Source organism: Patella vulgata, chromosome 9 (assembly GCF_932274485.2).
Source record: "Patella vulgata chromosome 9, xgPatVulg1.2, whole genome shotgun sequence".
Classification (NCBI taxonomy): domain Eukaryota; kingdom Metazoa; phylum Mollusca; class Gastropoda; family Patellidae; genus Patella; species Patella vulgata.
The window spans coordinates 43,971,131-43,992,832 of record NC_065887.2 but is presented as its reverse complement, the minus strand read 5'-3'; the positions used below and the strand labels follow the sequence as shown (position 1 = coordinate 43,992,832).

Below are 21,702 nucleotides of genomic sequence, written 5' to 3'. Positions count from 1 at the left end.
AGACGATTGTAGCATTGGTACGTAATTCCTCTTTCCCCCATCTACTTCTTCTCGATTTATACTAGATTAGAATTTAATGTTTTCATTTTTCTAATTTTTACATAGCTTACCTTTTTACTGATATCTGAAGCTACACAATATCACAATACTGCATAATAATAAAAAAAATAGATAAATTGTACATTTGTACTTAAATCTCTGAAATGTGTTCACGGATATGTTTATCAGACAGTGTAAAACTTGTCGTTAACTGTTATCAAGCTGGAGTCAAAATAAATCTGTACTAACAAGGATTTCAAATTTTACCAGGTTTAAGCCTTAAAATAGGTTTTCGATTGTTTCAGATTCGTAGTTCAAAAACCCCTTATTTCAAGACAGTTTTAGTTTAATACAAACAATATTGAATTTTAATTAGAATTATTTTGCCTTTTATTTATTTATTTATTTTTTTTAACAGTCTTTTGTCATTGATTATAAAAACATGTTTGCTTTAAACAGGACGCTCCAATAATACATGTACTATATTCCACTTTATTTTTTATTAATTTACATTTTCTTTATTAATTACACATTAACAATCCCTTGTCAAACATCCACAAGGTTTTAAATTGTCACCTGTACTTATATATATGTACAATGGTGAGGGCTTCAAATTTATTTCATTATTATTGTTTTGTTTTATTTCAAACATAATTTGTATACATTCTTGGAGAGTTTTACGTCCGGTCAATTGGTTTACTTTTACATTATATCCCCCTACCTGAAGAAAACTTTATTATCCTTGGCCATCATTTTAAAAAAACATTTTCATTTTCATTCAAACTTGCATTGAAGTTAAGGACAATAGAATAGTAAGTGCTCATTGACAAAATTTCATTGAATTCCTTAAAAAAGAAATTACTTTGTATAATGTTTCCCCAGAAAAAAAAAATATTTGTTCCCAAACAGCTTAATTCTTGGTAAATAAAAACACAGTTAACATATTAAAAACTTATTGAGACACGACTTTTAGTGTGAGGATTCCACCATGCTAAAAAACCTTTTGTTATTTTTTTTTGCATAGCCACCTAAAATTGAGATTGAACTTTTATCTGCTTTCATCAGTAGTCTACTTGTTTTCAATCTTCAAATAATGATTATCAATTTCTGTAATGAAGATAGAGCTACTTTTAAATTCTGAAAGGCACAAATTTAATGCTTGTTTATTTTCTGCTAAAACATGTAACAAAACATTTCTAGATTTAAACCTGGATGAAATAATTTATTTACTATAATTTACAGTAATTATTTATAATAATAAGCAAAAAAAAAAAGATTAGAAAACATTCTGAAGATATGTGTTGAATGTAACCAAACCAGTATAAAATGAACCAGTATAAGTTTATCTAGTTTTACCATCATGTTTGTTTCAAGTTATTAAGGTGATGCAATTGATTGTCTGTTTTTTAAACAACATTATTTTTAACTGTGGATAGATTATGGGTTACAGTTGTGTATGATTCAATTAATGTAACCTCATTGGCATTGGTTACAAACCAATATAGTAAACTTGAGTAAAACCTTAGTAGCCAATACTTGTACAAATATACTCATTTATTAGTTCCATTCTGATAAATGAAATGTTGTTTAATGTCCTACTGTTCGACCCAGGCTGGGCTAATGAAGATGGACCAAAATTGTTGTAGAAGGTAAATTAGTTGCTTGGTGGTTCCATCCTGATAATATGACCAATAGCCTTTCAGTAATTATAGAGTGTCGTACAATGTATATAAATAATATATATATATATATATATATATATATATATATAACAATGTAACTCATTAATAATAAAGTGCTATGATAATCATATATAGTATATGATTTATAACTGTGATATATTAAACTAACCTATAACCATGTCAATAAGTATAATAATCCATGGCATAATCTCACATATCAAAATATACACCATCACTGGTCTGATAATTCTTCTTAATAAAATAGTTATTAGTTTAGAATCAGGTCTTACAACTATTTGGGGTATATTATCCTATAGGGGTGGGGGTGGGAGGGACGGGGTGAATTAATGTGGCCTGTAAGAAGAAATCGTAAGAAATATTTTGAATTGTTCATACATTAAGAATAAATGGACAGTACTTTCATTTAGCATCAAGATTAATCATTGGTTTTGTTATTAGGGTTTTATCAATCCTTAATCCACCACCCCCGGTCTTCAGTATCAATAAATTATACAACTGTATTTTGTTATACAATAATTTAATCTCTAGATGTCTTGTCTCCTCCATTCCTCAAACTATCTCTATTGATAGTTGTATATACTGATGTATTAACCTACTGTTTTTAATATGGGTGAAATGTGATTGTATTTAATGTAATGTTTGAATGAATATCTTTCTATCAGGGTTCGTTTTTCACTCAGATTGACCAGTTTCAACTGTCTGACAGTGAAATTAACTTAAAAACATAGTCAATATCTTGGTACTTCAAGGTTAAAAAAAATATATTTTGGCAATATTTAAAATGAACATTGTGATTTCCTTATTAAAGATTAAAGAAAATGTAGCGATATTTAAATGATTGAAAATTTAATTAAATAATAAAGCTAAGATAAATTTAGATCATAATTGTTCCATTCTAATTGGTGAATTGGGTATTCGTAAACCTTAACGGCTTTTAATTTAGATCATAATTGTTCTATCCTAATTGGTGAATTGGGTAGTTGTGTAAACTTTAACCCCTTGTAATTTAGATCATAAGATCTATAATTGAGTCAAGTAGCATGGTCTTGATTTCCTGCCTGCGAGTACATGATGAGGAGTAGGGTCACCTTTCCAACCCTGTAGGTTTTCTCCGGGCCACATGTTCCCTCCAGCAGCTAATTTAAAGACCCCAACACACCAGCAAATTATTGATATAAAATTGAAACATTTGTTAGTCCTGAACTGACTTACTTTGTGTCAATTGGACGTTAAAACGATCTCTCTCTCTTTGTATCTTGATAAGATTAATTGAAATAACGCAATAAATCAGATGAATCCAATTTAACATTTTCACCCTAATTAAACAAGTTACAATTAAGAAATATAATGATATCAGATATTTTATATAGCATTTCATGAATTTATGTTAAAAACATTTTATATTTTATATTGGATGTTTTTTTATTATTGTATCAAGGACACACATTCATTTTTAAACAGATTTATTTTATATTTTATATTTAAATACGATTGAAGTGTTAAATGTTAATATGGGTCCTCAACACATGGAATAATTTGATTTACCTCATCACAATGTGTACATGCTCATCACAAGTAGATGTACATGTATGAGGTTTTTTATTTGATGATTGATCAAAATTATCATCTGTTTTAAATCGGTCAACTGGATGTTATTAAATGTAATTTAATATATTTCCCCGTTACCTTTTTTTTGAAGAACGGGTAATGGCACCACACAAATTCACAGATTCTATAAGTTTGAGGACCCAAAACATGTAAATTGAGTATATTTAAAGCTTGTTATTTTTATTAAGATATTTAGATATATCTATATAGTATATATTTTCTTTATGCATAGTGGCTATGAAAAAAAAAATCTCCTTGAATCTTGGCTTTAGAAATAATTGGAATAAAATATTATTTTATAAAAAAAGATAATTTGAGTTTTGTTTTTTGTTAAAATAACTCGACCCCAAAATATCTGAATTAATTAATTGGAAGTTTACCAAGCCACTATGCATTAAGAAATGACCTTGAAAAGTGTAGCAGACTAATTTTGAGTCATTCATGAATTTTCATGAGTTTAGTAGGCCTAATCGTTAAAATGGACCAGTCATAACACAGTATTGGGTGTCAGTCAACATAGTAGGAGGTTGTCACACTTTGAAATGGTCGACTTCCTAATTAGTTTTACTGAGAAAACATAATTGACATTGAAGATGTGACTGATAACATGGTATTCAGCATGTATTTTATAGTAACATATAAACAATGTGTTTATATAAGTGTGGTATATAAAGTATGGTATATGTGACTATAAAGTGATACAGTGTATAGACATGTGGATATACTGAAGTAAATTAGCAGGATGTGGGCGTGGCTGTAGGATATCATTACTTATATTGATATACACTGTACTGTAAAACTCTTTATTTTCTACACAGATCATGACTAAGCTCATGAACATCAGAGTTTTTTTTAACTATGTAGCTCCCCTGCTTCTGAAATCTTAGTAGTAATGGGATGAGATGGTATTTAACATCCTGCTTTTCTGGACCAACTGGGCTAATGAAGATGTGCATACGCTATGTCACCCTGTGAGCAGTGCCAAATATTGCCTGGGGATCATTAAAGGAAATGCCAGTGGTATACACAGAACCCCGATGCATATGACTATAGACACTCGACTTCCTCCCTAGGTCCCCTTCATTTTTTACCACAGTAAGGGGAAACCAAGCAGGAAAATTCTCAGGAACTTTGTTGGCCGCCACCCCCCCGGATCAAACCTTGGACTTACTGATTATTGAGCCAGTGCTATTCTCACCTAGCCACCATTAGCTTTATAAAGGAGTGTATACAGACCATGGTCTTGGGTGGATCTAACATGTTATTTCAATTAGTAATGGAGAAGTCATCCTGGAAAATTAGACTTTGTTAAAAGACAAAATACATTTGACATTTGTTGAATTTGTAAATGAAGGTTAGGTGTTCATTATTAAATATATTTAAACAGTGTATGGTGAAGATATTTTTAGAATAAACATGTTATAATGTCTACCACATGTTTGTGTGGGTGGAACAAGGACAGCTTTTGTCACCTTTTCTTTTAAACCTACTACAGTAAAACTACTAATATTTAACACTTTATAAACAATATAATATAAACATCTATATCTTGAATAAAACAGACAAGGGACAAAAGCTGAACAAAATATTTTACTGGAATTTTAGCAATGAAGTTGAGTTTTGAGAGAAGACTTTTAACCCAAATCTATTAAATTGCATTGATCATGGCGACAGTTTTTCATATTTTTCAAGTCCTTATTAGCAAGCCTGGAAATGAGACACCTGTCACAGACATTGTAAGGTACAACCTGTCTGATGCTGGTCATTTTGTGTCAAGATTATTATGACTTGGATCCCATCTCAGTTTATGTTAATCAAATGGTTTTGGATTCCACTCTCTTTATATATATTGGGATTCACATTTTCATGTGGACGTATATTATTGTCGTCGCCCCTGTCTGTCCGGATGTTCATCCATCCATAATTTGTTGTGGACACTCTACAGGTCACAATTTTTATCGGATTTTGACAAAACTTGAAATAAGGTGTATCTCCAAAAGATCTTGGTTCTTTTTATATTGGCATGTATTGGACGGCAACTTAATGAATTATGACCCCTGATTGTACAAAAAATCGTGTTTTGGGCTTGTGGACACTTTAGGGGTCACAGTTTTTATCTGATTTAGATGAAACTTGAAATGTATGTTTATAACCTAAAGATCTAGGTTTCTGGATTATGACCCGTGATTGTACGAAAAATCACATTTTTATCTTGTGGTCCCTCTAGAGGTCACAATTTTTATCTGATTTTAAAAACGGTTTAAATATATCACTGTTACACCATAATGAAGGTTGAGTTTGAATTTCGGGAAAATCGAAACAAAACAGCCAGACAAAATGGCCGCTCATTGTACGCAAATAGATTGTGACCCCTCTAGAGATCAAAATATTTGATGAAACTTTAAATATATGGTTATATCCCAAAGATCTCAGGTCTTTTCGACATTTGCTCATTTCAGCCCATAACTTAATGGATTTTGGCCCTTGATTGTATAAAAAATCACATTTTTTTTTAGCTTGTTCTCTATCCATCTCTTGCATGGCAACCGCTGGTTATCTGATTTCAAAAAATGTTTCCATATATCACTGTTACACCATAATGACGGTTGAGTTTGAATTTCGTGAAAATCAGAATGAAACTGCCTGACAAAATGACTTCTCCTTGTACGTAAATAGTGTAAAAGTATGTAATACCAGGGTAGTGGACCCTCTAGAGGTCACAATTTTTGTCTGTGATAAAACTTAAAATATGTGTTTATGTCCCAAAGATCTCGGTTCCTTTCGATATTCATGCATATCGGACCATAACTTCATGGATTGTGCTCCCCGATTGTACGAAAAATCATGCATTTTTTTTTTAGCTTGTTCTCTGCCCATCTCTTGCAAAATATTATAGCAAGAACTGTCAGCAGTTTATATAATCTTAATAATTCCCCTTTAATTTACTATTGTCTAAAAGAAAAATATGTGATAATACAACAAGAATATCTGTGAATACTGGTTTGTGTGAACATGTCAAGTTGTGGAACTTATTTATACCAGGCGATATATTACCTTATAATTTTATTTAAATCAATGTCTGTACCTTTTTTATTTTTAGATGAGAAATTACGGACATTAGCTGCTGAGAAGAAACAATTATCTAGTGAGGTAAGTTGTTACGGTGTATTGCACAACGTGTAACTGGTTATAAATATGGTGTGAAGCTGTTGGAATTGAAGGAGTTCGCAGCCCTTGTAGCAGACTGAAGGTCACATGTTCGAACCCTGACAGGAGCTGTACCTGTCAACACATGTTAAAGTCTGAAATACATATTTAAATGAAGCATGAATTTTAATGTATTTTGTGATAATTTGAATGGGGTTTTTTGTGATAATTATGATATTTATCTTTTTTATAATAATTTGAATGGGTTTTGTGATAATTTTAATGGGTTTTTTTTTGGTGATTATTGTAATATCAGGGGTTTTTTTTGATCATTTTAATAATGGATTTTTTTCTTTGTAATATTTTTAATGTTTTTGTGGAATTTATTATTTCTAGATCCAGAAATTAAAGAATGAAGTAGAAGAAAGTAAATCTAAGAAAACGGAGAAATCATCAGACGTACCATTAGCTAACGGACCTGAACAACAATTATACGAAGTACAACGTAAGTAATTTATATAGTAGTAGACTAGACAGTACAATATAAGTAATTCATATAGTAGTAGACTAGAACAACAAGTACAATGTAAGTAATTCATATAGTAATAGACTAGAATAACAAGTACAATATAAGTAATTCATATAGTTGTAGACTAGAACAACAAGTACAATGTAAGTAATTCATATAGATGTAGTAGTAGACCAGAAGTGCACATGACATATTCAATCACAGTGGTGACATACTCAATATATGCTAGCGTGATTGCAAAATACAGTGTCAGATTCAGGCTTGAACTTAGGTGCTGCAGAGATAGCTGGTAGGAAGAGATTTTGTAGATTGAGAACATGTAACTTGTCTTTTATAATACAGTGATTGTTATAATTGTCATCTATTTACAGGTGAAGCTAGTAAACAAATACATGATTATAAATGTAAGTTACAGAAAGCAGATCAAGATTTAGCAACATTAGAGGGAACAGTAAGTAGAACTTTCTGTAGCATATAATTGTTAGGGCACTCTGTTTAGTTTTAAATTAACCTGTGCAACCCTACACTTAACCTTGTACATGATTATTGATTTTTCTTGAATACCTAAGATTATTTCCTTTAAATCAAGGGCCATCGGAAAAAATCGCTTCATTTTTTGAGCTTGTTCTCTGTCCATCTCTTGCAAAATGTGGGTGTATTTTGTATGGCAACCGCTTGTTAACTATTATAGCGAGAACTGTCAGCCATTATCTAAATGATACATACTCCATCTTTAAGGTTTAACAATGATATTTAATGTTGAACGAGGATATTTAAGGAAGATTTTCTTGTTACAGGTAAACCGGTTAGAAACACAGATTAAACGATATAAAACAGATTCAGAATCTTCTGAAAAATTAGAAGATGAATTAAAGACAGAGAAACGACGGCTACAGAGAGAGGTATGATGTGTTATTACTAGGTAGAAAGAGGGGGACAACCCAGGTACACACTAGAGTGCACAGAAATTAACCGTTGACAGTGGGAATCCCATGAACCCTTGACAGGGGAATCTGATAAACCCTTGACAATGGGAATCCCATGAAAAGTAGACAGAAACATTGCTTTCTGGGCAAAATTCTCCAAGTTTGACCCCTCCAAAAACCCAAGTATTTTGTGTGCATGAAACTTCATTGTAGCAAACATTCTATCTAGATTGTTTATGGGTAATTATCTTTTGTCACAACTGGGTTTGTCTATATTAAGTTTTTACTTCACTACATTTGGAAGTTTTGATTCATGTGTACAGAACAAATTAAGATTATTTGCATAGCAGTTCTTTTTTACTTGCATAGTAATTATTGTACTCCCTACCTTTTTTAAAAGAGAAAGCATAGTTTCAGCATCTTTCTTATTTAAGAATTGCTATGCTGTATACAATCATTGAATTAAAGATACATCTTTATGTTAATCCCAAAATGACCTAGTTAGTATCGAGTAGATATTTCTCCTGTCTCTCTACATGAGCTAGTTAGTATAGGGTAGATTTCTCTCTCTACATGAGCTAGTTAGTATAGGGTAGATTTCTCTCTCAACATGAGCTAGTTAGTATAGGGTAGATTTCTCTCTCTACATGAGCTAGTTAGTATAGGGTAGATTTCTCTCTCTACATGAGCTAGTTAGTATAGGGTAGATTTCTCTCTCTACATGACCTAGTAATAGTATAGGGTAGATTTCTCTCTCTACATGAGCTAGTTAGTATAGGGTAGATTTCTCTCTCTACATGAGCTAGTAATAGTATAGGGTAGATTTTTCTCTCTACATGAGCTAGTTAGTATAGGGTAGATTTCTCTCTCTACATGAGCTAGTTAGTATAGGGTAGATTTCTCTCTCTACATGAGCTAGTAATAGTATAGGGTAGATTTCTCTCTCTACATGAGCTAGTTAGTATAGGGTAGATTTCTCTCTCTACATGACCTAGTAATAGTATAGGGTAGATTTCTCTCTTGAGAAATGTTTGTCACCTGTTTATTAATCGATTCTTTTCTTTCTTTTACCAGTTACGTGAGGCCCAGACACAAGTAGAGGAATTAACCAATCAGAACAAACATCTTGTAAAACGTTTAGAAAAAATAAAACAGACGCGAACAGCGTTTGGTATTCCGACATGAGACGATTAATAGTTTAACATCTTCTATTTTAAACTCTATAATTGATTGATTAACATTACCTGAAGAGAATGAAGCACTGCTTGACAAATTGATTAGTATTACATTACACAGAACGGCTGTTCAGTTGAGCATTGCTTTCGGTTTTATGTTACACCAAACAGCTATTTATTGTGCCAGAGATTAATGCATTGCAAGGACCTTGTTTTGTATCTGTGGATAAAGGGAAGGAATGGAAGATGTACAGAATGAATTCCGTGTAAAGAGAACTCTAATAATATATAATTAAGTTAATGCTTCGTTTTAAGTTCAACAAGTGTGAGTGATAATAGAAATAGAAAAAACCCTGCTTTAAATTTTATTTTAATGGCAGGTCCAGTGATTGGATAATGTAAAAAAATCTACCCCTTGATGCATGGACCCAAATCTTCCAAAACGGTTTTCGTAGAATTTTGATCGGGATTAAAGCGAGTGGTTACAAAAAAATAAAGTGTGTTATTTCCTTTCATCTCATGGCGTGTGGATTCCTGTTACTGATGATAATGACCTGGCCTCATCTGTTACTGATGTTATAATGACCTGGCTTCATCTGTTACTAATGTTATAATGACCTGGCCTCATCTGTTACTGATGTTATAATGACCTGGCTTCATCTGTTATAATGAACTGGTTTCATCTGTTACTGATGATATAATGACCTGGCTTCATCTGTTACTAATGATATGATGGTTTGGCTTCAACTACAATCCTAACTGCAATGTTATTTTTACATGTAATATGTTGATTTGTTTTGTGGGATGACAATTTGAACATTTTACCTGTATAAAGCCAGTCTGATTACCTGTATAGATAAAGTCAGTGATGAGATATATCTGATTGTTTAGATAAACAGGTGTTGTGTTTTATAAGTCAAATTATAACCAAACCTAGTAAATAAGTCCACTTCAAAACAAAGATTTAATTTTGTAGAGTTTGTCCTATCACAAATAGATTTAATTGTGTGAGCTTGTCCTATCACCATAGAAATAACACATCTGATCAACCCTATACTACTTTAATTGGACCTAAATCAAAGAGTTTTAACTCCTTTAATAAGTTGAGGTAAAATATAGCTCAGAACCTTCATTTGAAGATGGGAGTGTACTCTTACTACATGTTGTCACTGAGAGCATCAAGTGGTTGCTGTTTGTGATCATAGATAGGTACAATAAGCTATCCCCCATTAGTACTAATAACTTCTCCTGTATGCTGTTAATGCAGAAGAGGTGTGTGTGTGTGTGTTGATATTAGACAGGGAGAGAATGTTTATAGCGTGTGATATAAATTCTATAGAATGTTTGATACGAGTGGTGAGAAATACTAGAATAATTAATATATTTTTATCTTGATATAACCACAGTCTGTAACTGCTCACTGATATTATCCACCGTTGAATGCTTTTTTTAATTTGGTTGGGGGGGGGGCAGCGGAGTGATCCAGTGTGTATAGCCCCGTTTACACTTGGCCGTGATAAGCGTGCCGTTCTGGGCACGGTACCAGGCCGCAATAAATTTCAAGAAATTGACCTGTTCACATTACTCTAAAATAACCGGTCTCAGAACCTTGCAAAGCACGCCAAATGTGGAACTCTTCACAGAAAAGTTAATTTCTGTCCCTATACAAATTACCCAGATGAAAACAATTATGATGGTGGATTTAGTTTGAGTAGCCATTTTGACAGAACTGATGACAGAACTGTCAAAGTTTGCGGGTAAAAAAGGTCAAGGTTCGTTTCGCACATGCGCAGTTATCCGTACTGAAACCGTGCTCAGACCGGATAGCGTTTACTTTAAGAAAATTTAACAGCGCAGTGCCGCGCCTGGTACCGTGCCGAGACCACCTCATTTCAGTGGGCCAGATTGGCATGGTACTCAGTACAGCACGCTTATGTTTGACCCGTTTACACTACAAAAAATTAACCGTGCCGTGCCAGGTACCGTTCCTGGCACACTTAAAATTTGTAGATCATAAGGGGTGTCACTGAGTCAAGTGGTGTGATTTCGATCGCTAGCTTTTACTTGACGAGAAGTAGAATCTTGTAGGTTTACTCCTTATAAGCAAACAAACTATTGAAATAAAACTGTACCATATGTTAGTCGAGAAATGACCTAGTTTGTGTTGAGTGGACTTCGACATCTGACAATATTTTGGCCCCTGTGTATCATAAAGTAGTATTGATAAGTTAACGACTATGGTTATACAAAGATGATAAAATCGTTCAATTCTACAAAACAAAAACCCAAAATATTTAATATACTCTACCAAAAAAAACATTTGATGGATGATGATGTCATATTACATTGGGACCTCATCAAACTTTAGTTTACGTTCAGTCAGGTTTCACAGGTTTCACGAATAGGCTGGGGTCAGACCAACAGTTTTCAGCAAGGTTTCCGTAAATACCTGTCTCGGTCGTATATACATGTAGACCAACCATTGATGTTATGTCCCCTTGAAGTTAAACATAATTTACGCTTTGGCTTGTTAGCTCAAGTCAATTTCCAGTAGATGTCAAAGCATGGAGATATAATTTAAAGCATGTACCTGGGCTGTTTTCTTGTATATCATACCATGTTTCAATTAAAATATTCGTTGAGACCACATTGATTTACATGTAGGTCTTAAATTACTTTGACTTGTTTTGTGGGGTGACAACTATATTCTATACCTACAGACAAAGTCAGTGTTGAGATGTAACTCACATTTCTCTACATACTCAAATGGGGTATAACGTTTACTGGGCTAATGGTCTTTTATGTCCGACTGTTCTGGGCTAATGGTGTTTAATGTCCTACTGTTCTGGGCTAATGGTTATTAATGTCCTACTGTTCTGCTCTGATTGTGCTAATTGTGTTTAACGTCCTACTGTTATGGACTAATGGTGTTTAGCCGAAATAACACACTTGATAGCCACACAATTCAATACATTTGTTTAAACGTGTAATATTAAAAATACCAAAGGTTTGATTTTCCCATTCCACTAATTATACCAGGGATCTTATTCACAAAACTATTTTAAACGATGCAACCTTTTCATTGGCTTAGAGCTGATATTTATACTAGGGTTTTAACTTTTCAACCAATGGAAAGTCTGCATTCTTAAAATATTTTAGTTTAAGATTTTGTCAATAATTATATTGCCTATATCTGTAGACAAGCACTTGTTCACATAGACACTCATTTCTGTATAATACAGGCCTGTTGTCTATCACTCTCCTAACACATTATAATTAATAACTGCTTCAACCAATAGGACACAAGTGTTCATTAATCAGTCTTGACAATCAAGTTTATGAGCATTAGACCCCAAGCAGGCTACTATTCATTACGTTATGAATATGAGCCTGCTATCTAGTTGGGGTGGTCGGAGGTTGACATTACAGGGGTAGAAATGATATCCTAAACTGGTCTGATCTCCTCCCCAAGCCCAATTTTACTCTATTATCCAGTTACAGCCAATAAGAAATCGAATTGATCTGGATGATCGAGTCTAATGTAGTCTAAGCACATGAATAAACTTGGTTGTTAAAACATTCTTTAGCACTATAAAGGTCTTCATGTACTTGCATTTTGTTTTATTCTGGAACAAAGACACCTTGCTAAACTCATAAGGGGAGAGAACTGTGTGAATTACTCCCCCCTATAGTTTTATTGTTATTCCTGCCTATGATGATAACATTACAATAAGATAATATATTATGGTATATCAAATGTATTTATTTTTTACTAGGAGTGTTCAAATATTGTACATAATAATAAAATCATATAAATTGTCACTAATTAATTTACACTTCCTTACAATAAAGCTAACCCACTGACACTGCTGACTAGATTTCTAGATAGATGTAATGAAGACTTACACTCATACTAAATTGAACATTTTGTTAGCAGCTTGTTTCAGTGTATGTAAATATAACTTTTGTGTTCTGCTTTTTGACAAAGCAACGTTTTGATTATATTTGCCTGGCACCGACTGAAGAGGTTATGTCACTCAGTTTACAAGCCATAAAATAAAAGTCAGAACACATTTTAAATATGCTCAAATTTATAGTTTTTGTGTAGTGTCTTATCTGTAGCAAATAAAATATGTGACAATTTGACCAGTTAGCAACATTTTGTAACCTGGTGTATACACAAATTCCATAAAGATAAACAATACAATGTTCAATTCATTGGGCTAGAATTCATTTACTGCACTGGATAATCAAGTTGTTGCACAGTAGCAAATGACTTGATATACCAGACTATATTATGTTTAAGGATCAGCTCTGTTTATTATTTCAATTATAATCATTGTATGAAAGCCGAGTTGTTAGAGAACATTGACCCTCCACCAAAACCTTGCACCGTAGATTTCCTACAGATTAATCAATTAAAGGGGTCGAGAACTTTCAGAAATACTGTAGCTGTGTTAATCAGCACACTGATTATAAATAGCTGTGTGAAGGTCTCGTATTATTCAGCACACTGATTTTAAATAATTGTGACAGTAATTGAATTCTAGCCTCCATTTTAACATAAATGACTGTGTTTGTATATTGACCTGTAAGATAAGATAACTCTAACCACATGAATAATGTTTGTTGAGAAAAGGAAAATAAATAAAATACATAATGTAATGAATAGAAGACTTGTTTTATTGATAACCTCCCCTCCATTAACTACCACATTAGCAGGGCGAGGGGTCTGGGGGGAGTCCGTCCCGGGCTGCACTTTTCTGGGAGCAGCTTTTTTGGTTTACTGCCTTGAAAAAAAAAAGTAGTTTTTCTAACAGGACAATAGAAGGATACAAGATGCCTGACACAAACTTATTTTTCTAACAATACCACTGCTTACTGTCGGAAAGTGTGTTTGTTTTTTGTGTAGTGGTTGGTGGCCAAAACTCAAGAACCTCCCCAGACTGCACATCTAGAGGTACACCATAACTAAGCATGAAGCTATCAAGCCATCTTCTCTGTTGCTTGTGCGTTGTAGGGGTCTTTGGCAGTGGGAGGAAACCGGAGGACCCGGAGAAATCCCACGAGGTTGGACAGGCGACCCTACTCGTTGTCACATACAACCGGGAATCGAAAACCGTTAGTTGACTCAATGACAGGCCGTATGATACAGTGCACACATGCTAACCATTCGGCCATCCAACTCCCCTCTATGTGAAATGGTGCCATAATACTGTACAGAAAGTACACCACCGATCAACTTGCCACATCATTTTAAAAAAAAATTATGAGAATAATGAATATTGGACAGATCGAGTAGGTTCATTTAAGTTGTGATGCAGACGTCATTTTAACTCACCTGGCTATGTGACAGGTATATTGTGACCAACCCCCCAGAATATTAATCTATGAATTCGTCCTGTAGTTTTATTTGATTAGTCCAGACATAAAGGTGACAGTTTCTGACAATCGTTGTTTCGATCAACTCATTAACATTTTAAAAGGTAGGTTGCCAGGCAGTGTAACATACACCAACATTGGCTAAGTTTTACGGGCAGTCCACACGGGTTGTAGCATATATATTCTGTTGAGGGGAGAGAGAAATGGGGTTTAACATCCACTCAACACAAACTAGGTCATTTCGGGACTAACATATGGTTTAATTTTATTTCAATAATTCGCTTACGTGTAGGGGTCTTTTAGCAGTGGGAGGAAACCGGAGGGCCCGGAGAAAACCCACGAGGTTGGACAGGCGACCTTACTCCTTGTCACGTGCAACAGGGGAATCGAAACCACACCAGTTGACTCAATGACAGACTTTATGATACAATGAGCACACGCTAACCATTTACCCATCCAACCCCCCTCTGTTGAAGAGAATGTGAGTATTTACGACGAGTAATAAGCCATGAAGTAATTGTCAGAAATGATTAAAATTTGACTGGCTTCTAGAGTGTCCACAAGCAACAGATGAACAGGGGTGACAACAACTGAGTGGTTGTAATGTTTTGTAGTAATGTGTCTAGAAAGACATCCCAGTTATATTGTATGTATATTGTCTATACCAACACTATAAAACACATTCTGGATTCCAACAGTAATGTTGTGATTGGTTGAGTGATGTTAAACTCTTCATATCATCATCTGATAGACTGAATGAAAATATATCAATATTCTCTTGTAAATGGTTGATGTTAGTTGATTTAGGTATAACACCTACAATATACAAATATATCACATATGTAGGAAAATAATCAAAAAAATAAACTTTATTGACAAAAACTCGGTTTTAATCTGAATCTGCTGTATCAAGTTGTGGGGATGGGGCAAAACCTGAAATGCCTGAAAAATTTCAGGTTACAGGAGGCGGCACCGGTCATCTGCAAGAGGCGGAGGGCCCCCCACCTCCTGCCCTGCCAAAAGAAAATTTGACGACCACAGACAAGTATTCCTACAGAAGACCATTAGGGTCAATCAAATGAAAAAAATTATTCTGATTATTTTATAATTACAAGATAACTACTTTGTTATTACAAGATAGCTATCTTGTAATGACAAGATAATCAGAATTCTTTTTTTCATCTGATTGACCCTAATGGTCTTCTGTATTTTCCTGCTATTACAATCTGAGAATACAGCAACTTCAAAGTGGTCTAATATACAGCCTAACTTGGATGGCTGACTCGATTTCCAGTCAGCCAATCAATCATTTACAGTTCAAGGAGACTAGACCGTCGGAAGAAAATATTGAAAATTTAACTGCCACAAATGCATTTTCCTGCTATTGCCTTCACATGGACATAGACAGTTCATATGGGTGGCTTATCTGACGGCCCAATTTCACTCGCAAAGAGATACACTGTCAAAAGTGAAAATGGACGTTTTTGATTTTTGTCTTAATAATGAGTAATTGCTCCACCAATCCTCAGACATTCAGCAATTCGTTGTGGCATGCTCCTAATCAACCGTCCAATCACGATTTAGGGCAATCTGACCCACTCCTCTTGCAGTGCCACGACCAATTCTTGCAGTGTTGTCGGTTGACTTTGACATCGACGAACACGTCTCCCAATCAAATTAAACGTAACACACTAAAGAAAAGATACGCTAAACAGTCAATCTTATACAAGAACCGATAGGAAAGCAAACATGGATAGGATAAACCAGCAAGTGGCAGTTTTCATCAACCCTTCCTTGAAGTGTCAAATTTGACAATGAACCCCTCCCCCGTGTATGACGCTATTGCGTGTTGCACATTTAGCACGGTGGTTCTGTTGGGGCGATAAGTTCTTCATCTGTGAACATACTCTCAAAGCATGTCAAATGTCCATGACTATTTATATCGCAACCTGCATAGGAATTTGCATTTCAATATCCCCTACTTTGTTTGAAGAGTATATATGAAATGCGTTGATCATTGAGGAAGCCAGGGTGGCTCGATCAGAATAGACATTTCTTCACAGCATTGTGTACGCCCGTTTTCATTAGTCAGCTTGCTCCAGAAAAGTGGAATATAAAACCTTATTTGAAAATAATGTACCTATGTTTTGTTGTACAGCCCATCTAAGTAGTATCTGGGCTGATGTTTTAGATAAACTTTTTGCTATCCTGTTCACTACTTCATCTTTTAAAAGCTGCATAAAAAGAAAAAAGAAAAGCAAAAAGTTAAAAATAATAGAAAAAGTGCACGAGAGGTGACATCAGAGGTCATACAGGCGTAGATTATATATATATTTATCTTTTGTTTTCAAAGGGTCAATAGATTGCACCAAGAATTCCACACACAGATCACATTAACCTCAAACACATCATTTCCCAGTACATGGTCTGTTCAAAAACTCTTCCAGATTTTGAAAAAAAATAATAATAATAATAACATAACGAAATACAACATTCTGCACCCTTGAATACCAAAAAACTAAGCCAAATACGTTTCCATGGAAATACATACATGATTAAATAGGTGGATGTTATGTACAAAGTTTTATAAAGATATCATGATAAGATGTACTGAGTGCAGGATAATAAGATAACTACATACATCTTTACCTTGTTCTCTGTATCAGAAGTACCAAGTGAAGAATACGCTTGAAAAGTTATTTTATTTTTCTTACAGAATTCTACTAGTTGATGTTGTACCAGATGTGGATGATATTCAACCTGTAAAATATCTCACACTATAGTTTATATCATTCAACCTATAAAATATCTCACTGTCAAACTTTCACTCACTGGCAAAAACTGCCAAATGAGATCCTCGAGTATGTGTTCACCCAGTCATAAGTCGGTACTCACCCAGTCATAAGGTCTTTATTCACCAGTCATAAAGTTTTTGTTTCACCCAGTCATAAAGTCTGTATTCACCCAGTCATAAAGTCTGTATTCACCCAGTCATAAGGTCTGTATTCACACAGTCATAAAGTTTGTGTTTCACCCAGTCATAAAGTCTGTATTCACCCAGTCATAAGGTCTGTATTCACCAGTCATAAGGCCTGTGTTTCTTAGCATAGGGGTCTTTAGCAGTGGGAGGAAACCAGAGGACCCAGAGAAAACCCATGAGGTTGGATAGGTGACCCTACTCCTTGTCACATACAACCGGGGAATTGAAACCATGCCAATCGACTCAATGACAGACCTTGTGATACAGTGTGCAGATGCTAAATATTCGACCATCCAACCTCCCACTTTAAAATATAAATACATAATATTGAATATTGTTTTGAATAAAAGTGTAAGTAAATCGTGCCTACCTGTAAGACTACTGGACGCACTCTGCAATATTCCAATAATTCTTCTAAATGTCTCTGTAAATAATTTGATACACCTATAGCACGAATTTTACCTGTAAATACAAGTTATATAATCTCACTCTCAATCTAAAAATACAAGTCATATATTCTCAATGCTTCAGTATAAAATATTGGAGACTAGCTATAACATGGGTTATATTAGTGGACATCAACAACAGTGTTATAGTGAAACCCTTCAGTATAAAATATAGAGGACTGGCTATAACACGGGTTATATTAGTGGACACCAACAACAGTGTTATAGTGAAACCCTTCAGTACCTTCCTCATATAAGTCTTCCATGGCTTGCCAACTACCCTGACGTAACTGCTTATGTTTTATGTCGCTAGGTTGAAGACCTTGACCTCCAGGCCAGTGTATAAGATACAGATCTAGATATTCACATTGTAAATCAGCGATCGATTTCAAACATGCAGCTCGACATTTTTCCTTGCCATGATCTTTGGGTCCTGAAAAAAAGAAATACTTTTTAGTGCAATATGCTTTTTAAAAGATTACTTTTTAATGCATTGATGGAAAGTCGATATTTGCGTTGTAGTCTGGAATACTGTGCTTTCAAATATATTTTACTCCAAATATTATACAACACTTACCTAGTTTACTTGTAATAAAAATATCTGATCGGGTTAAACCATGCTGAGGTAGAATATCGTTTATACTCCTTCCAATATCAACCTCATTTTTATACACACCAGCAGTATCTAGAGTAACAAAAGAATTAGATTTTTATACACACCAGTGGTATCTATAGTAACAAAAGAATTAGATTTTTATACACACCAGCAGTATCTATAGTAACAAAAGAATTAGATTTTTATACACACCAGCAGTATCTAGAGTAACAAAAGAATTAGATTTTTATACACGCCAGCAGTATCTATAGTAACAAAAGAATCCGAAGCTCAAATTTATTTTGTACCCCTTCGATGATCGACAGTAACAATAAATATTTACCAATAGCTCTGTATCCAGCGGCTACAGCTGATTCTAAACTAGTCTTTACCAGTTCACTCCCTTTAATCTTAAACGTTCCAACTGAAGTTAACAATGTTTACTAAATAAACGCAAATCAAATGGTACAAACTAATTGGGGAAAAAAATCATTAAAAATACACCCCTGACAGAGTTGTCCCTCTTGAGTCTTCAAAATATTTATTTATTTTCTACTTAAAGATGCATTATATTTAGGAGGTAAATTATTATTTAATTATTTATTAACATGACAAGCCCATAATCAGCTCTCTGGGCCATCGATCAATGCTTTAATGTACTTAAAGGAGCTAAATCACTATTCTTTGGCACCTAGAAATGGACACAAATGAAATGCAACACATATATACTATTCAAAAAAAGTAGGGGATATTTGATTTTGGGGGCATAATACTAAAATATGCAAATGACTACGAAAAAAGTCACTATAGAACCTAACAGAAGAAACATTTCCAGTTACATGTGACGCCCAAACGCACCAATAGCTACCGCATGGAATGCAGGTGATGCTTGGGATCATCATGGGGGTCCAACCCAAGATTTGCACGACTCTGACTTTGAATGTTACAGTCATTGTGGCATTGAATTCCAGGGTGGAAACATCAGTTTAATTGTTTTAGTGACCAGAAAACAAATTTTGATATGCGTCGGCTTACCCAAAATTAAAGGTTACGTGCCCTTGGCATGCTACAGATCGGCACAACACAGGCGGCTGTGGCGCGGACGATGAATGTTTCTCAGTCTGTCATAAGCAGGCTATGGTCCAGATACCGTGATACACAATCTGTACAGGACAGACCACGCTCAGGTCGACCAAGGGCGACAACTCAAGCCCAGGATCGATTTATCCGTACCTTGGCCTTGAGAAATCGTGTCATCACAGCAAATCAGATCAGCGCTCGTCTTCAAACAGACACTGGTGTGAGAGTGAGTGGCCAGATGATTCGGAATCGACTGCATAGGGGTCACCTTCGAGCCCGACGTCCTCGCGTGATCCCTTGTTTGAGAGATCATCACATTCAGGCAAGACGTCGTTGGTGTAGGGATCGTCAACACTGGGATAATCGACGCTGGAGCAATGTGATGTTTTCAGATGAGTCAAGGTTCACTGTTGATTTTTTGGACAGACGTAGGAGGGTGTGGCGTCGTCGAAACGAGCGCTCCCAAAACGTTAACGTCATCAGACATGATCGATTTGGGGGTGGTTCTGTTATGGTGTGGGGAGGCATCACTGTTGCTGGAAGAACGGCTTTACATGTTGTTGCAGGGCGTGTTACAGGCCAGTACTACCGGGACAACATCTTGGCAGTCCATGTTGTGCCGTTCGCACGACGTCATGGCCGCCGTTTCATCTTCCAGGATGACAACGCAAGATGTCACAGGGCCAGGATCGTTACAGGTTACCTCCAACAACAGAAAATCACCACATTACCTTGGCCAGCACTGAGTCCCGACCTCTCCCCCATCGAGCATGTCTGGGACATGCTTGGACAGAGGTTACGTCAACGTCAACAACGTCCTGCCAATGTCCAAGAACTTGCTGCTGCGTTGCAACAGGAATGGGACAATCTGGACCAAAATGACCTTAGACGTCTCATTAGGAGTATGCCACGTCGGATCAATGCTTGTTTGGCAAACAGAGGAGGATTTACCCGTTACTGACTTGGTTGTGATGCTGTTGTAACTTTGCTGTTTGACCCCAGGTATCATTTTACCCTTATAATGGTCAGTCTGTGCCTTACTTAGTCTAACGATCATTTGGAATAAATCGATGAATGTGAACTTCATTTCATTTTGTCATTTGTTTCTTCGTCAGTTTCATTAGGTGACTTTAATAACACTTAAAAATCAAATATCCCCTACTTTTTTTGAATAGTATATAATAATGTATTATGAATGTATATAAACTGATTCACATTCAATCGTTTCAGTTTTTAGTGTAATTTCTAATCAGTTATGTTCGGCGAAATACACGAAGAGTCCAAATAGAATGGCAGTCTTTGGTGTCTGGTTATTCAAGTCTATCCCGGTAATTCTCCTGTGATGTATGTTTAGTCTCGTTCATCGAGTCGCTTCATTACAAATGGCGCTCAAGAGCATTTTGGTCCGCAATTCGTGTCCCAATTTCAAAATTTGTGTTTTTGAATAGCAAAATTCTCCTTGAAAATAATGTTGAATTATTAATATTATGAATTTGTCAGATGTGTCCAGAAATGATTTCATTTTGGCGAACAAAGAAGAATCACGGTCAAAAATTGACGGTTAGGATTCCAAAATACAGCTTTAGAACTGAGGTGGTGTATGACATCAACATGTGTATTACTACTACTAGTACTAGCAGGCCTACTATGTTGTTAATCATAATGTATTAATTATATATGGGAACAAACAGCAACGGTGAGATACCGTTGATAAAGTAACTAGGTGCATGATATTCCTTTTACTGTTCTAAAACCGGGGGCTAGCTGTCGTGATGTTATGTCTTTTTAACTTACGTCCAATAATTGGCATCTTCACGCCATTATTTAGGATAATTTGTGTCATGTTTAGCGCCCACGTTTTCTAACAATTTAGAAATTTTGTCAACAAACAATAGTTACTTCCCCTTTAGAAAAAATTGTTCGGTTTTCCAGCCCGTCTTTAATTTGGGAAAACATTTAATATTGACGGAATGGAACAGATTACCGTATCACATAAATCCATAAAATAATCAAATTTTATATGAAGGAAGACATATCACAGCCATTTTATAGAAACAATTATTTAAAGATTCGCGACTACGGCGAATTTAAG

At 34.9% G+C, this 21,702-nt stretch overlaps 2 protein-coding genes across 5 annotated transcripts in view; one reads left to right on the top strand and one right to left on the bottom strand.

Moving 5' to 3' along the window:
* LOC126832087 (leucine-rich repeat flightless-interacting protein 2) overlaps positions 1 to 10,387 on the top strand; it is a 38,669-nt gene extending 28,282 nt beyond the window's left edge. For 2 of the 3 annotated variants that reach the window (XM_050562772.2, XM_050562771.2), the window contains exons 8-13: positions 3 to 17; positions 6,451 to 6,500; positions 6,894 to 7,002; positions 7,398 to 7,477; positions 7,824 to 7,928; positions 9,027 to 10,387. In XM_050562772.2, the coding sequence (XP_050418729.2) occupies positions 3 to 17; positions 6,451 to 6,500; positions 6,894 to 7,002; positions 7,398 to 7,477; positions 7,824 to 7,928; positions 9,027 to 9,137 (470 nt within the window). In that variant the 3' untranslated portion in view covers positions 9,138 to 10,387. The remainder of the gene's footprint in view (positions 1 to 2; positions 18 to 6,450; positions 6,501 to 6,893; positions 7,003 to 7,397; positions 7,478 to 7,823; positions 7,929 to 9,026) is intronic. The other variant, XM_050562773.2, reaches the window with a different exon arrangement.
* Positions 10,388 to 12,746: 2,359 nt separating this feature from the next.
* LOC126832092 (glyoxal reductase) lies at positions 12,747 to 21,528 on the bottom strand. Of its 2 annotated transcripts, XM_050562777.2 has the most exons (8): positions 21,405 to 21,527; positions 18,874 to 18,954; positions 18,513 to 18,620; positions 18,180 to 18,368; positions 17,860 to 17,951; positions 17,159 to 17,269; positions 16,650 to 16,743; positions 12,747 to 15,325 (listed from the first exon to the last, which is right to left on the bottom strand). In XM_050562777.2, exons 1-8 carry the CDS (start codon positions 21,451 to 21,453, stop codon positions 15,180 to 15,182), a joined length of 870 nt encoding a protein of 289 aa, XP_050418734.1. In that variant the 5' UTR covers positions 21,454 to 21,527; the 3' UTR covers positions 12,747 to 15,179. The 2 variants fall into 2 exon arrangements, with proteins under 2 accessions (XP_050418734.1, XP_050418735.1); XM_050562778.2 differs by lacking the exon at positions 12,747 to 15,325 and having other exon boundaries at positions 16,694 to 16,743; positions 17,151 to 17,269; positions 21,405 to 21,528.
* Between the last annotated feature and the right edge of the window lie 174 nt (positions 21,529 to 21,702).

Bases quoted from the DNA above. Each gene is read 5' to 3' on its own strand.
- LOC126832092 (XM_050562777.2), bottom strand. From the start codon at position 21,453: ATGACACAAATTATCCTAAATAATGGCGTGAAGATGCCAATTATTGGA. The intron at 18,955-21,404 runs GTAAGTTAAAAA...TGTTAACTTCAG, and splicing joins GAAGATGCCAATTATTGGAC to TTGGAACGTTTAAGATTAAA. The intron at 17,952-18,179 runs GTACTGAAGGGT...TTGTATTTACAG, and splicing joins GGAAGACTTATATGAGGAAG to GTAAAATTCGTGCTATAGGT.